Source organism: Solea solea, chromosome 20 (genome assembly GCF_958295425.1).
Source record: "Solea solea chromosome 20, fSolSol10.1, whole genome shotgun sequence".
Classification (NCBI taxonomy): domain Eukaryota; kingdom Metazoa; phylum Chordata; class Actinopteri; order Pleuronectiformes; family Soleidae; genus Solea; species Solea solea.
In genome coordinates, this window is record NC_081153.1 from 2439000 (window position 1) to 2454491 (window position 15492).

Below are 15492 nucleotides of genomic sequence, written 5' to 3' on the forward strand. Positions count from 1 at the left end.
TGCATGCATCTTATAAGATGTGTGTCTGTATGTGTATTTTCCATAATGCAAATGAGACATTTTAACATCCACAGGGTGACGACGGGCCTCCGGGACCAAGAGGACCTCCAGGGGAGAGAGTGAGTTGACGACTATTGACTTAACATCACTTTTGTTTATTTTATAAAACAGTGAAATATGTTTTATGCTGTCGTTTGTGTGTGTGTGTGTGTGTGTGCTTTTTGTCAGGGAGAAGCTGGGTCTCCGGGACAACCAGGTTCTGATGGAACAAGAGGAGACAGGGGAGTTCCTGTGAGTGTGACCATGCTTCCCCGTACACATGAATAAGCATCACCAGCAGTCTGCTCATTTATATTCATATGATTTTTATATGATTGTCCCACGTACAATATCTACAACCACCATGAGCAGATATCTTTTAAATACACTAAAATTATGATGCAGGAGAAATATTTACAGATTAATTAAACTACATTGAAATGCCGGGTTAGAAAAGACTTAATTTTGGCAGTTTTTATTGAAATTTCTTCAATGTTGGGTTTTCTTTCGCAGGGTGAGAGAGGAGTGGATGGACCAAGTGGGCCCAAAGGTGATAAGGGAGACAAGGTAAAACAAAAACCAGATCCAGTTTCACATGTTGTTATTTGTTATATGTTAAATTATTCATCTCAGGCTAATGTATACAAATAGAAATCTGTACCACAGAAGTAAACAGAGACACCCTGCTCTGTCTCAGTAATGGTTATGGTGCAGTGTTAGCTGTAATAAGGTAGTAAATAATAAATAAACATAATATCGTCTCTCGCCTCAGGGTGACGTTGGATCGAGGGGACCGCCGGGCATTCCAGGAAACGTCAGTAAATCTCTGCCTTAATTTGTTCTGTACTGTATTATATATTATATAATACTATAATATATTATTATACGTAGTCATGATGAAACAAGTGATTCATTTGACTGTTCAGTGCAGATGTAAGCGAATTATTATCTGTTTGTTTTTTAACACTGAAGGTGGCAAACGTCATCCCTGAGCCTGGTGAACCCGTGAGTAGAATTGTTCTAAACACTCAAACCAAACCCTGCTGTGATATAATTGGACAAATAGTCATTTTGTCTCAGTGATTATCCCCTGCACCTCTTTCAATTGAATTTATTGTGATTATTATTTTTCAAGGGAACACCTGGAGAGAAGGGAGAGAAAGGAGATCAAGGGAAACAAGGAGAGATTGTGAGTTTTGTTTTCCCCTCTGTGTTGATGTCTATGTTATGTCTAAATCTGCTAGTAGTGTACAGGGGGATCCACTAGATGTCAGTAGAGATCTGGTATAGAAATGCAGTAAGTGCTGTGACAGTATGGGGCTCTGGGGACTTGTCTCAATAGGCTAAGTAAATTAAAGTGAGACAGAGAGAAAAGCACTGGCCTGATTCTTCATCCACCTCAGCTGCTACATGTGTATGGAGTGTATTATGTGGACTATTATGAAGGCAGGAAATGTCATTATACCAAGGATCACAAGGCTTGGAAGCTTGGATGTTATTTTTATATCTTTGTCAGGCCTTTCTGTGAAATATTAAATAAACAGTGACAGAGTGTGTGGCTTCTAGAAACAAAACGATTAAGACTAACATGTTAAATGTGTGTTTTCTCTAAAGGGTCAAAGAGGATTACCTGGTGAACAAGGCTTCAAGGGACCGTCTGGACTGCCAGTAATATGCCCGTGATCCCTTTCTTCTGGTCTTTACACTCATTTCAAGTAGAAGACCTTTTTCAAATTCATGTTCTCTGTTGTTTTTTCCAGGGTCCAAAAGGTGACACTGGAGCTCCAGGAGAGACGGGACGTGTTGGAGACCCTGTGAGTTGTTTGATTTCATGTGATTCACCACTCCAGCCAGCATCAGAAGATTTACTTACTTTAATGGATGATGTGTTTCTCTCAGGGTCCACCTGGCATCGCTGGCCCTCAAGGTCTCCGTGGACTACCAGGGAGTGTGGTAGGTCACTTCTAATTCATTTTCTGTGACCATCTCACAAGAATGATGTGTGTGAATATTAAATATTAAAAGTGGCCGGTGATAACAAATCACTTGGGCATGAAAGCAAGAGTTTTATGTCTTCTAGGGCATACCTGGGATCATCGGGCCTCCAGGTCCAGCTGGACAAAGAGGGGACAAGGTCAGTCACCTCTTCTTAAAAGCTCTGAGTACATTAAGTGGAATGTCATTTTCAAAGTGTTTGGACTGTGTTCAGTAAAGCTTTAGCAGAACTGAATGTAAGTAAGTCTGACCTTGTATGTCCTCCATTATCGTTTGTCAAGAGTTTCACTTCAACACAGTCTCATAAAACTGTCATGGGTTTTTCATATTCTGTGTTTTGTATTTTCTTTGTATTTTTTCCCCTCAAATTACTGCAGTACCTTTTGTACTTTGTGCCTTTTGTAAAACGTTAGTTCCCATGTCATCATCCTCTCATCTGGAGTTACATGATAAGAGGTTAAACGTTTACACAGCCCACAACAGCGGTCATCATCAACCCTGGTATTATATGTACTCCTAAAAAAAGAGAATTCTTAGCAATAAGGATGCGTCTCACGCGAGCGTTGTAAGACGTCTGATTATAGTCTCAAAACAAGAGAAGAATATGTGTTTATTTATTTATTTTATTTCAGGGTGAAGTGGGTAAACCAGGATCACAAGGTCCCTCAGGCACACCTGGAGATCCCGGTTTGACTGGACCCCCTGGACCACCAGGGAAAGGCAAAGACGGGCAACAGGTGAGACACTTGTCACTCCCTTCAAAAGCCTTATCATAGTGTAGAGTATAACATTTTAATGTTATAAAATAACATAATAATAATAAAAACCTGGCATCAGGGCATTGAAAGTACGAGAGCGAACAGATTAGATCAAAAGTAACACTGACAATGAACTCAATTTCTTGTTATCGTTAGTGTTTCTTGGCATTTCCTCTTCCTTATTATTACTTATTAGAAAATGTACCTGTTTAATTTTCAGGTTGTCACCACTGCACTGCAGCTTGATTAAACCTGTCTGCAAAAATATTGTTTTCTCCTTCCGTCTTAAATGGTTTAAGCTTCGTGCAGCTATAGATGAGGTGCATGACATCTAATAAATCGCCTCCAGTAAAGTGTGTTCATCTCAACTTTAGCCAAAAGCAGCAAGAGACCGCTCCATTAGCTGCTACTGTAAAGAAGGACATATCTGTGGTTCTGCTGCATTTATTTTGATCATGCATAAGTGACAATGTGTGACGTACTTAATCAGCAGAGTGCATTTATTCATACCCATAAATGTTTTACAGTCACCTACAATATAAGTTAATATACAGACGCAGTCTGGATTAGTTTGACAAGCTTTTTTCTCGGCTTCAGAGTAAACAAGATACTGAAATGTAGCTTTGTTTATATTTGGTTTGAGGAAACAATGGGGACAATCATTTATGCTTCACATTCAGTTCCTCCTAATAGGAAACTCATCCGTCTCTTGTTTTCCACGTGTTCTGCGTGTAAACATCCTGCTGCTTGTAATACAGTCACACACAGTCAGCACATTTCTGCTCAACGTGCTCAACATGTGTGTATATATATATATGTATATATGTATATATGTATATATATATATGTATGTATATATGTATACATATATATATGTATACATATATATATATATATATATATATGTATATATATATATATATATATAAAGGCCAAGCTAACAATTATGTGCAATTATGATTATTCAGCTCTGAATAATCTCTAATCGAAAGTAAACTTGATTTCAGTAGTAACGTTATTTGATTTATGTCATTAATTTACAGGGAGATCATGGACCACAGGGAATTCAAGGACCTCCAGGGCTAAAGGTAATATCATTTTTGTTTTCAAATACTCTCTCTCTCTGTGTGTGTGTGTGTGTGTGTGTGTGTGTGTGTGTGTCTTGTAGGTCTCCCAGACACATTTTTTTATTTTTTGTGATGATGTTTTTTTTTCCTTTTTTTGTTCCAAAGCAAAAGCAATCTGTATGTCCACTGCACTGTGACTGCTGCTCTGGTTCTGACCAGCTCTTTGCTGAGCTTGTTGTCAGGGGCACAGAGGCTGGACAGGGCCATTTGCTGGATTTATGGTGTCAAATTGCTCACCCTCATCACTGATACATGTTCTCTCCTGAACACCAAAATGTCAACTCCAGATTGTATTTCTTCTTTTTTCCATCACAGAACACACTGTGGCGTCACTGCGTGTAACAAACATTGATATCATCTGCCTTTTTTTATTGTTGTTGTTCTTGTTTGGGCGTGTTTGCTAGGGTCAACCAGGACCACGAGGTGAACCAGGAGTACCAGGTGAAAAAGGTTCACCAGGAGAAGGCAAATCGGGACCACCGGTATGATCATTGCATCCACTTTTTCTTTTATTATTACTGGATGTTAGCGACCTACAGGCAATTTATTTCAAATGCTTGTCCTTTACAGGGACAACCAGGAAAAAATGGGGACTCTGGACCTGCGGTAAATATTTAAAATGGCTAAATATTTCATAAATTCATACCCTCATCCAGAGGTTTTTTCACTGAAATGTGTCTTTTTTGGGTTTCAGGGCTTGAGGGGTCCACCAGGAGTCGCTGGTCCTATGGGCCCAGCAGGACATAATGTAAGTGCAAACACAAAGGATGAATGGATCTCTCATATCTCATAAACTTATTTAGCAATTGCTAAAAAGGTAATTGTTTTTCTTTGCTCTGGATGTAGGGTTTACCAGGAAGGCCAGGAGAGAAGGGGTCTACGGGAGAGCCTGTAAGTAAACACAGGGAACGAGTGGATTTCTGGTCATGAGTTATTCTTTTCCCGATGTTTGTCCAGGTAAATTGTAAAGTTAACGACGGAAGAAATTAAAGCTACCATCCCCTAATCAATGGTTTGATGTAAACATAGATGAAACAAGTGTATGACATATAAAAGAAGTCAAATGTAGTAATGGGCCCTCAACTTCTCACCTGATTTATAACATTTTTATGAAGCATTTATGGTCTTAATCACTAGTTTCATCATGATATCCATTTGTTTTTAATTATGGTCCCATTTAAAAAAAGATTTGTATGGACTCTGTGATTGACAGCTTATGTGCATGGTTGCTGGTGTATTTGGACGTGTACTAGACGAGCTCTGAGTCAGCTCACCCCACTCTTCCAAATATGGCTTCATTTGATTTCAAAAACCAACAAAGCACTGGCCTAAATACTATATTCAAGGCTTCAAAACGGGAGTTTATAAATCCAATGGGTGACATGTCAGTGGGTTGCCACTCAGAGTAAAGTCCATCAAGCCGATACTAAGTCCAGACAAAGTGACTAGAGCCACTAATCTTGCATTTCCTGACTGATCCACTTTTACTTTCTCTTTTCTACATCCTGTTTCTCAGGGAAAGGCAGCAGACCTTTCTGACCTGAATTTGAAGGTACGAGGCATCGTCAGTCCTCTTGAATGTGGAAGATCTTCTAGTGTGGGAGCTGCAGCCGTCCATCGATTGATCACAAATGTGTCTTTTTTCAGGACGTTTGTTCAGATTGTCCTGCAGGACCACCCGGGCCACCTGGTCTCCCAGGAGTCCCAGGAGATAAAGGGCACCAGGGACCTCCAGGAAAAAGTGGCGAAGATGGTTACCAGGTTAGACAAAATCATTAATGTTACATCATCTATCTTCATGCTCTTAGTTCTCCTGTGAAGTAAAGAACATTACGATCTTTAACGGAGCGGTATAAATCGTCCCCCGTCACAGCTCTGTGGGGGTGCAAGAGGTGCAAGCAGCACTTGTGCCGTCATCACTCACCGCTGGTGTGACGGATGGAGGGCGCTCTGTTCGCATCATTAACTCTGCCTCCTCTAGGGGCAGCAGTGAACAATTAAGACCTGGTGATGGTGCACTGTCTGGCTGGACAGAGACTGATGCTCTGTTGTGTCATTACAGGGCCCACCAGGGCCAGTGGGGCCCCCGGGAGTCTCTGGACCCGATGGAGGAAAGGCAAGTTGGCTCACTAACTGCACCTTTATTACTCCCAAAGGACCAAAGACTAAGTAGTTGTGTTAGTCCTCTTTTCTCCTTGTACATCATACAGCCCAGTCTTCAGGTAAAAGGGTGAAATATGGAAAACACATTTCAAACATTTCCAAACTGATATTACCTGATCTTAGTTTTTGCGATAGATGCCTTTTCCCTTGAAGTGTGACATCCTATATAATCTCTCTGTCACCACAGGGTATGAAAGGTGATCGTGGACCTGCTGGGAGCCCTGGAGACAAAGGAGAAAAGGTGCATTTGTTGTTTGTCACTCATGTGTCTTACATTTTACTGTTGTTTTTCATCCACTTGTGTCTTTTAAAGACTTTTCACATAAAACTGTTGCAAATATGAACCAAATAATTCCATCTGCTACATTAATAGGGTCACCCCGGACCTCCTGGTCATCCAGGTCCGTCTGGTTTAATGGGCACAGCGGTAAGTTTATGTTTTTGGTCTCAATGCATGGATTTATTTTTTTAAATGTAGATTTGGTTTGTATTTCTGTTGACCTCCACTGACACTGGATCTTTCCGCTTCAGGGTAACGATGGACAGCCCGGCTCTGTCGGGCCTCCTGGTCCCCCTGGAGAAAAGGTCAGGCTGCACCTTGTGTACTTTCAAAGAATGTATTACCCATGTGCGGTTATTGTACAAACCTCCTTCCCCTAGCATGTAGGTCAGCCATCCTGTGGGGTAATGGTGGCCATTCATCATTTCTTTCCTTTGGTGATGGTGACCTGTTTGTGTTTGTTTTCACCAGGGCAAAGAGGGTCTCAAAGGAATCCAGGGACCACCAGGGCTTCCAGGATTAATAGTAAGGAAAATGATTTGATGTGTATTATCCATCTGTCAATCTATCAGCCTGTCCTTCTGTCTGTCTTTACACACACACACACATAAAAGTACTAAATCATTGATTTCCTCTGCTAATCTGCAGGGTCAGTCTGGAAAAATGGGGAAGGATGGGAGACCAGGTGAACCAGGAGAACCCGTAAGTGGAAATCATTCAAACCCGTTTGTATATACTTGGTTCTGACAAGTGAGATCCTTTAAGTCGTTGTGTTTTCTTTCCAGGGCAAGCAAGGTGAACCTGGGCCACCAGGAAACTCTGGCCTCAGGGGCCTCCCAGTAAGAAGCCACCAGTTAACACATCTGATCTGACAAGCCGGCAGTGCCTTTATTTAATATGTCTTCTTTTCCCATACAGGGCTTTAAAGGCCACAGAGGAGAACCTGGAGGTCTCGGACCTAAGGTCAGTGTGCCAGTCTTTATGACCTTTGCTGAGGAGCTTATGTTTTTCCATGTCGTTTGTTTATTAGCAGAATTATCCACAAGCTATTGAGCTGATTGTCTCTGGCACAGCACACACACACACACAACCAGGACAGCTTTGTGCTGTGGCGCCGTGACCAATTGCACAGCTCATTACAGGAAGCTCTGACAGGCAGCTCCACAACACCACACATGACAGAAGGCAATGTATTAAAAAGAGCTGTGAAGAGTTTCCATAGAGACGCTGAGCACTACCCTCCTCTGCTCATAATGACTGTCACTAAATGTCAGTCATACAGGAGTTATTTTCACCTTTACTCAGGACACTGACAGCTCATGTTTCCAAAAAGGAAAAGTACCTCATTACTGTGTGGAATGGCCATGTACTGCAGATCCACTGTAGAGTCATGTGTAATGGGAACACTGTAAATGGCCAGCTAATCTGTTGACAGTCACGTCAAACTCCTGTCATATCCTCATCCTCAAATCATATCCTCCTTTAGCATGAGTGAATGTTTCAACTAAGAGTTCTGTAAAATGCATAGCACATGCTTTTTTACCTGAATCATATACTGGTGTGAGTTAAGAATTCATGTAATAGCTTTTGAAGAACCTGACAACACGGTAATCCAGGCTTGATTAATGTGTTTGGTTTTTCTTATATATTTTTTGTCTTCTGTGCAAAACAGGGAGAAGATGGAAAACCTGGAGCACCTGGCCGAGACGGCAAACCTGGAAAGGAGGTACTTTCCCAACTTTACACTGTATATTATGTGACATCCGTCTTTTTTAAATGATTTGTAGCTCAGAAACAAAAAAACATCCTGTGCAATTTCACCCCTAATGGGTATCTGGAGGTGTATCTTTTAGTGCTCCATCCAGAGTCAAGCCAAGAGCAGGCTAATGTTTATAATCAGTCAGATGTGAATATTAAAGAATAAATCAAAATTTGGGCCTCAGTGATATATATATATATATAGATATATCTATCTATCTAGATAGATATAGATATATATATATAGATATATATAGGACTTAGGGTCCAGGACTCAGGGTCCAGTAACAGCAGTATACATTTAAATATGACAAAATAAATTCCTTCTCATATGAACTTTTAAAGATCAGAGCTTTTTTTTAGTAGCAAGATGTGACACTTCCATGTCTCTACCTTCCTCATCCTCCCACTGTGGAGCTGTGAGACACCGTGATCTCACTAAACATGTGAAAAAGTCCTAAACATGTTTTTGGTTTATTTCACTTCCAAGAATGGGAGACTTAATGCAGCTCCATTCAGCTCCAGTGAAGCATCACCTGAGTACAAGAAGTGAAAAAGTCAGGATCATTTCAGCACGTTGAGGACATGATTTCAAGGGTTTTTCTCTTTTTTTCAGGGTTCCAGGGGATCAACAGGTCCAGAAGGAATTGCTGGGCCAAGAGGAGAGTCGGTGAGTATGTTTCAGTCACTGAGATGAGCTGGCACACTCATATGATAAAGGGCATTCAAGTCACCACCTGTCTCGTGCTGTCCTTTTGTATCAAACTGCTCATTCTTTTTTCCATCATCAGGGCAAACCGGGTGAACCAGGACCATCTGGAAAATCAGGTCTCCCTGGAACTCCAGTGAGTTATCTGTTCCATCTGCACATAACCTTTTAAATCACCTGTTTCTCTCCTTGTAGCTGCCAAATACTTAGAATGCATGAAAAGCTTTGACAGACATTGTATTTTCACAAAAACTAAACAAGCGAGTGAGTGACAAGAGAAATAGGAAATTGTAGCATTTTCAGAGTGACTAGAGCAAGCAGTCGGTGTATGTGGGATGTAACTGAAGATGAGACGAGCATGAGAAGTATTTCTAGAGGAGAACAAAGGGGTAAATGTTGTCCTGACCGGGGTGGTAACATCACTTTTTCCCCCCCTGAGTGAGCTACAGTTTATCAGAGTAATATCAGAGCCCAGAAGTCAGGCTGCAGAGGACATGAGGCCTCTTTGATTCAAGAGGTTTGTGGGTCTAACTGTAGTAAACACTGGAGCTGTGCTGGTGACAACAGGGTGAATCATCTAAAGATACATGATTGGAAGATGACAGAAAAAGAAAATCTGCTTTATCATGGTGGGAGTCAGCTGTCATGGTCAAGGTGAAGTAAAGTGTGTAAGGATCAGGAATCCAGTTGTAAATATTGAGACTGGGAATGGGTCAAAATATTAATGCTGTATCATATCATACTCCTGACTCTGAGACACCTTTATCAATACCCAGGAAGCAAAAATCTATATTACTCAGTCATCTAGGTCGTCATATCCTCAGTAGAGATGAAGGCAACTGGACTTGCTTCAGGCATTTTAAAGACATTTCACTTCTTCTGCAGTTTTAACTAACCTGTGGAAGATTCCAGGTATTTAGCCTCTGTTTACCATGCAGGTCGTCCACCCTCTGAGTCAAGGTGTGAATGATGGTCTTTAGGGTCACCTGAGAGATCCCTGTGCTGGTCTGTGGATGAAGTGTTGAGGGGTGAGAACGGCATTTGTCGGCGGCTGATAGTCGATGTCTAAAAGTTGCTTCCTATGCATATTCTGGTCGGAGAGGACGGATGGCTTGAAAGAAGCCGTCTGTGTTGACCTGGAGAAACTATCACTCAACAGAAAAGGTGTATAATTCCTCCAAATCCTGCACAAATGTTTATTCAAATGCTGAAGCCGCTGTACAACTGCTATTGACAGAAAATACATTTTTTGATCAAACCTAATACTGTAAAAAAGACATTGCCATCTTTGTTTATTAAAAAATAATGTATCTACCCAGACATGAAACAACACATCAGTGATAATCAGACAGCAGGCAGTGGCGATGGGCAAAACAGCTTGCTGTAATCTCAGTTTAAGAGTGTAGATGATGACAGAAGCACCTTTTTTTTTTTATAAATGACAAATGTGAAGGTGCATAAATAAATGCCTCCTGTGAAATGTCCACAGCGGAGACTCAGTCACTTATATCAAGACGTTTCTGGGGCACGTGAAGGTGACAACAGACGGGAGATTCATTTAAATAATTTAGTTTATTTAAGATGCAGCCTACACATGAAATGTGAGATTAGCTCACCAGAGAAGGGTCTCTGTGCGTGTCATTTCAAAGTGTTTCCCCAGACTCCACAAAGATATGAACTGGCACAATATTGCTGAGCAAACAGATGAGGTTAATGAAAGTGTGTGTGTGTGTGAGGGAGGTCACACACACACACACACACACACACAGGCAGGATGAAGAGCAGGGCGAGCGGCCGTCATGACAGACAGCATTCATTTGGGAAATTAAATACAGACAGTAAATGTGACGTGTTATAGGCAGCTGTGTGTGTGTGTGTGTGCTCGATGATGTCAGTCCAGCAGAGGGAGCAAGTGAGGAGGAGGGGGAAGAGGAGGAGGAGGAGGAGGAGGAGGCGTGATTACAGTGGAGGCTGAAGAGACTGCATTTAGAAGCAGGACCAGTTATTGTTGTTAAGAATGTTGGCAGATTACTGTGTTTATTCTAAAGAAACAGAAATGTAGTGAGTGGGAAGAGACAGAAAAGATAAGTAAGCATACAGTGAAGCACAATCTCACTCTCCTGCACAGATACATGATCTGAGAACATGAAAAAGGTTTTGACAGGTTGGGATTAACAAGATTTCTGCAAACGTTACTCATCGGTCGTCAGAGCCAGCTTTCCTTCTGGCCTCACATCCCATGTGAAATATGAATCATTTTCATCTCTTCAAACTTGCAAAATCCCACCACCAGATTGGTTGATGTGATTTTAATCCAGAAGAAATTATAGCTTAATGTAAATCTTGTTGAATCCTTACTAATGAGAGAGGCTTTACGAGGACAAGTACAGTACACGCTACTACTATGTGTGTGTGTGTCTCTGCTGTCACACAGGGCATGAGAGGAGACAAGGGAGAGCCTGGCAACCCAGGATTACCAGGATTTAGTGGGCCTAAAGGCCCTGCGGTGAGTGCAACATATTTTGTGTGTGTTTTTGATTAAAATACTAATCTCAACTCTCAGCTTTGAGCGACTGATGTAAATATTAACTTTCCTCCTGATCTCCTGATCTCCAGGGTCCAGCTGGTCCTATTGGCCCAGAGGGAAAGCAGGTATGTTCTGATGATGAATCATGCACCGCACCGTGCATACAGGACTCAGGCTCAGTCTCAGGCTGTCGATTGATGAACAAAACTAATTTAACACAGAATTTGCTTGTCTTTGATGTTTTAAAGTAAAGTCACAGAATGAATAATGCAGTAGGTTAACACAAAGGAAGCATATTCAAATTCAGGTGTCATTGTTTTAACAGCACATAGTTCAAAGACAACTCCTGCACCTTCACACTACATGCACCATCCATCCATCCATCCATCCATCCATCCATCCATCCATCCATCTTCTACTGCTTTATCCTCCACATGAGGGTCATGGGCAGGTCGCCAGTCCTGCACGACACACATTTAACAGAAAACCAATGTCCAGGCCAAAATAAACGGCCGTCATGTCCATCAAAAGTATGTCAAATGTTGCTTGTGTGTTTGTGTTATTACACACACACTTATGTCTTTTCTGTTTGACTGACAGTTAGTGCAAAGTCATTCTAGTTTTCACTGAAGTCTAGTGGTACAAGTACAGGCTGTGTCTGCTCAAGCATGGTCATGTGTTCCTGACAGAGTAGTTCCTACTTGAGGGTAAAATGTAAGATGTATTTAACCCTTAGTGCTCACGCGGCACAGATCTGTGGAAGTTGCCAAATAATACACAACTCCTTATATGGACATCCTGCGTGTGTGCGTTTATCACATATTCAGGCTTTAAAAAATGTCGTCTTATGTGTTTGATTCATCTCGTATAATATTTTTAGTCGTGATATAAAGAAGCAATAATTGTGCAGAAGTCACAAAATTAGGCCGTTTTTCTTTTCTTTTTGTTTTTTAAAAATGAGCCGTATTTACAAATTTCACTAAATCAGTCTGGTTTTAAAAATTTTGAGTACTTTTTGCTCAGATGCGTTTATATGAATAGTTTCCCTAAAGGTTGTGCTGAAAAAAGGCATATAAGACACTCTATATCACACATTCTTATAGCCGCTGTATAAACTGTACATTTAAACATAATGTCATGGAAAAAAGCAGCTGAAATGGTTAAATGATACATTTCATCTCATATTGTATGATTCCTCCTTTGTTTGGTCATCATATCATATAAAGCTACAGTGATATACGACGTCACATGACTTGTTTGTGCTTGGTAGGGGATGCCCGGCAGAGCTGGTGATCGTGGCCACAAAGGAGATAAGGTGAGGATTATATTATTTGAACCAGAGTCATATACTGCATATGATCACAATAAACACAAAAAAATCAGTTTTTCCTCTATTTTTGGGACCATTCACAGTTGCAGCATCAATTTCAAACTGTTTTAGGATTTAAATATGCTGCAGATGTATCACTCGATTAATTCAAAGTATGTGGTTAACATACATTTCTTTATGCTTTAATTTTTATCAGAAAATGTAGAAAAATGTTGGTTAGTGTTTGTCAAACCTGGAAATGATGACATTCTCAAAATGTCTTTGTTTTATGGAGCAAATAAACCAGAAAATATTCACATTTAAGAAGCTGAAAAACCACACAAACTTTGTTTAATTGTGGAAAAAAAAAACTCAGACCGAATAATCGATTATCAAAATAGTTGTTGATTAATTTAGTAATCGATTACTAAACGAGTAATTGTTTCAGCTCTACTTTGTTTAACCAGGGCCTTTTTAGAGAAAGGGAAATAAAACAAAGCAAAAACAAACAAGACAATGTAAACACTAGACTAAGTAATCATTTACAAAGACACAGCTAAAATACATTGCTATGATTGAACAGCAGTAGAAAACAAATGGTTTACTTCTCCGCCGTTAAATTATCCACCAGATGGTTGAACATACTTTTAGTCTAAAAAGGACTGCTGTCTTCTCCAGGGTGACACAGGTGTGAAGGGAGACAAAGGACATTCGGGAGAATCAGGCATGCCTGGAAACCCTGGACCTCCAGGCAGGAAGGGCCACACAGGAATGATGGGAATGTCTGGTCCACCAGGAGAGGTGGGGCCTTCTGGGCCACAAGGATCTTCAGGAAACCCTGGTCTCCCAGGCCCAAGGGTGAGTTATAGCCATGAAACAACACCGACAGCACAGTGATGAACAAACACTCCTGAGGTTTTAACCACCGAGTTAATTAATGACACCTGTGTGGTCTCAGGGAGAGTCTGTATCACTGGAGCAGATGAGACGCCTCGTACAGGAGGAGCTGTCAAAACAATTAGACGGTGAGGAGAGGATTTTTTCCTTTAGGGGGGGTCAAAGTTGTACCTTTATACAAATATAATGTTTTTTTTTTGTTTTTAGCCAAATTGGCTTACATCATAGCTCAGATGCAGCCAGCCCATGTGAAGAGCACAGCCGGCCGGCCGGGACCTCCAGGTTCTCCAGGTAAGGAAGGCAATTCCGGGAGACCTGGCCCACCTGGCGAGCCTGGCATGCCTGGGCAGAATGGAGGAGAAGGACCCAGAGGACCCATGGGCCCTAAAGGTAGGACTTTAATCCGTCTGTAAACCCGAGTGGAGGTTGTCGCTCCTCCAGACTGTAAAGCTCACAGAGGGAGAAACTGTGGTTTGTGATATGTGGGCTGTACAAAGTAAAATTGATTTGATTTGACTGTCTCGGCTGCTGATGCAAGCTCATGTCACCAAGAGAACGTCGTGTCATCGATAGTTTAATTTAGCGGCGATCGATATCACTCAGTCAAGGCTGAAATAAAACGACAAGAGAGTGAAGATGATTTATGCAGGTTTAACCATGAATGAGACGTCTGAGGGACATGTTTAAATCAGATGTGATACTCATGTGTTTCAGAACTAGAGCTGCAAACAAAGATGTTTTTAAATGTTTTTTGTTCCTTTTTGTCTCCAAAAACATCTAAAACATAGATGTTTTACATTCCAGTGGAAAACTGGGGGGATGAACACCCCCAGAGAAGACGTGGCCTTTAAAAACTGATTGAATGACTTAGCGTACTGTACATGTAATCATCATTTAAGGACTAAGACTGTGTTGGAATCAAGTTGACTGTAATTTTGTGTTTCAGGTGATAAGGGATCAAGAGGAGAGAAGGGAGAACCTGGTATCGGTGAAAGAGGAGAACAGGGTGTCACTGGTCCAATAGGTAAGAGCCGGTCTGCCGGCGACACGCCTGAGGCGATGAACCACATGTTTCCTCCTGGTTGCTTTGCCAACAGCGTGTGATTGAAGAAGCGTTGCATGTACTGGAATATGCTGCATGAATATTTGTGTGTGTGAATGGCACCAAATAATTGTGTTAGTCCAACTAAAACTGGACTTTTAAAACCCATCAAACACGTTAGTCTGACTGAGATACAAGAAGAAATACAAAATGGATGGATGGATGGATAGACCAAAGATTTGAAATTGAATAAAGTTCATGGATGGTAGGAAGACTCGTGCTTGACATGCTAACTAGCCATGCTAAAGTTGTTTTGGTCTTTGTTGTCATTAGTCAACTGTAAAATTACTAACACCAACAAGCTGAAAGTGGGCATTTTTGACACTTTTTTGACACTTTATTCCGTAAAAACAGTCCAATTAAAGGGTTATAGTTCAGTTAGTTTATGACTAGTCAGTCATGGGTCTGCTCCCACCTACTTAAATGCTCTCCTAAAGGCTTGTGTTACCCCTCGACGACTCCGTCCATCAAAGGATTGTGGTCTGGCGGTGCCAACACCTCGCACAAGACAATCCAGACTCTTTTCATGTGTCGTTCCACGCTGATGGAATGAGCTACGGAGCGCTACTAGAACAGGGGGCGTCCCTGTCTGTCTTCAAGAAGCTTTTTAAAAACTCAGCTCTTCCAAGAGCATCTTCTGCCCTTGCACTAACCTTACACTTACCCCCTCCTCTGCACGACTTCCTTCTGCACTTGGATCCACATCAGCACTCTCACCCTCTATCAACCCACTGTTCCTGTCTAGTGGAGTTGTTTCCAACAAGACTTAACTGTGCATGGAAGGCTACTGACTTGTCTTGGTCCACGATCCACGATTGCGTCTTCTTG

The 15492-nt window shown here is 41.4% G+C and overlaps 1 protein-coding gene across 3 annotated transcripts in view; it reads left to right on the plus strand.

Annotated features, from left to right (window-relative positions):
* Nucleotides 1-15492, plus strand: part of col22a1 (collagen, type XXII, alpha 1) — a 45003-nt gene that overhangs the window by 26919 nt on the left and 2592 nt on the right. For all 3 annotated transcript variants that reach the window (XM_058618905.1, XM_058618906.1, XM_058618907.1), the window contains 36 exons: nucleotides 75-119; nucleotides 229-291; nucleotides 553-606; nucleotides 812-853; nucleotides 1012-1044; nucleotides 1175-1228; nucleotides 1654-1707; nucleotides 1800-1853; nucleotides 1939-1992; nucleotides 2120-2173; nucleotides 2667-2771; nucleotides 3836-3880; nucleotides 4324-4401; nucleotides 4490-4525; nucleotides 4614-4667; nucleotides 4766-4810; nucleotides 5436-5471; nucleotides 5567-5680; nucleotides 5982-6035; nucleotides 6270-6323; nucleotides 6456-6509; nucleotides 6614-6667; nucleotides 6834-6887; nucleotides 7011-7064; nucleotides 7148-7201; nucleotides 7281-7325; nucleotides 8035-8088; nucleotides 8737-8790; nucleotides 8912-8965; nucleotides 11264-11335; nucleotides 11446-11481; nucleotides 12627-12671; nucleotides 13344-13523; nucleotides 13624-13690; nucleotides 13770-13952; nucleotides 14509-14586. In XM_058618905.1, coding sequence (XP_058474888.1) covers nucleotides 75-119; nucleotides 229-291; nucleotides 553-606; nucleotides 812-853; nucleotides 1012-1044; nucleotides 1175-1228; nucleotides 1654-1707; nucleotides 1800-1853; nucleotides 1939-1992; nucleotides 2120-2173; nucleotides 2667-2771; nucleotides 3836-3880; nucleotides 4324-4401; nucleotides 4490-4525; nucleotides 4614-4667; nucleotides 4766-4810; nucleotides 5436-5471; nucleotides 5567-5680; nucleotides 5982-6035; nucleotides 6270-6323; nucleotides 6456-6509; nucleotides 6614-6667; nucleotides 6834-6887; nucleotides 7011-7064; nucleotides 7148-7201; nucleotides 7281-7325; nucleotides 8035-8088; nucleotides 8737-8790; nucleotides 8912-8965; nucleotides 11264-11335; nucleotides 11446-11481; nucleotides 12627-12671; nucleotides 13344-13523; nucleotides 13624-13690; nucleotides 13770-13952; nucleotides 14509-14586 — 2266 coding nt within the window. The remainder of the gene's footprint in view (nucleotides 1-74; nucleotides 120-228; nucleotides 292-552; nucleotides 607-811; nucleotides 854-1011; nucleotides 1045-1174; nucleotides 1229-1653; nucleotides 1708-1799; nucleotides 1854-1938; nucleotides 1993-2119; nucleotides 2174-2666; nucleotides 2772-3835; nucleotides 3881-4323; nucleotides 4402-4489; nucleotides 4526-4613; nucleotides 4668-4765; nucleotides 4811-5435; nucleotides 5472-5566; nucleotides 5681-5981; nucleotides 6036-6269; nucleotides 6324-6455; nucleotides 6510-6613; nucleotides 6668-6833; nucleotides 6888-7010; nucleotides 7065-7147; nucleotides 7202-7280; nucleotides 7326-8034; nucleotides 8089-8736; nucleotides 8791-8911; nucleotides 8966-11263; nucleotides 11336-11445; nucleotides 11482-12626; nucleotides 12672-13343; nucleotides 13524-13623; nucleotides 13691-13769; nucleotides 13953-14508; nucleotides 14587-15492) is intronic.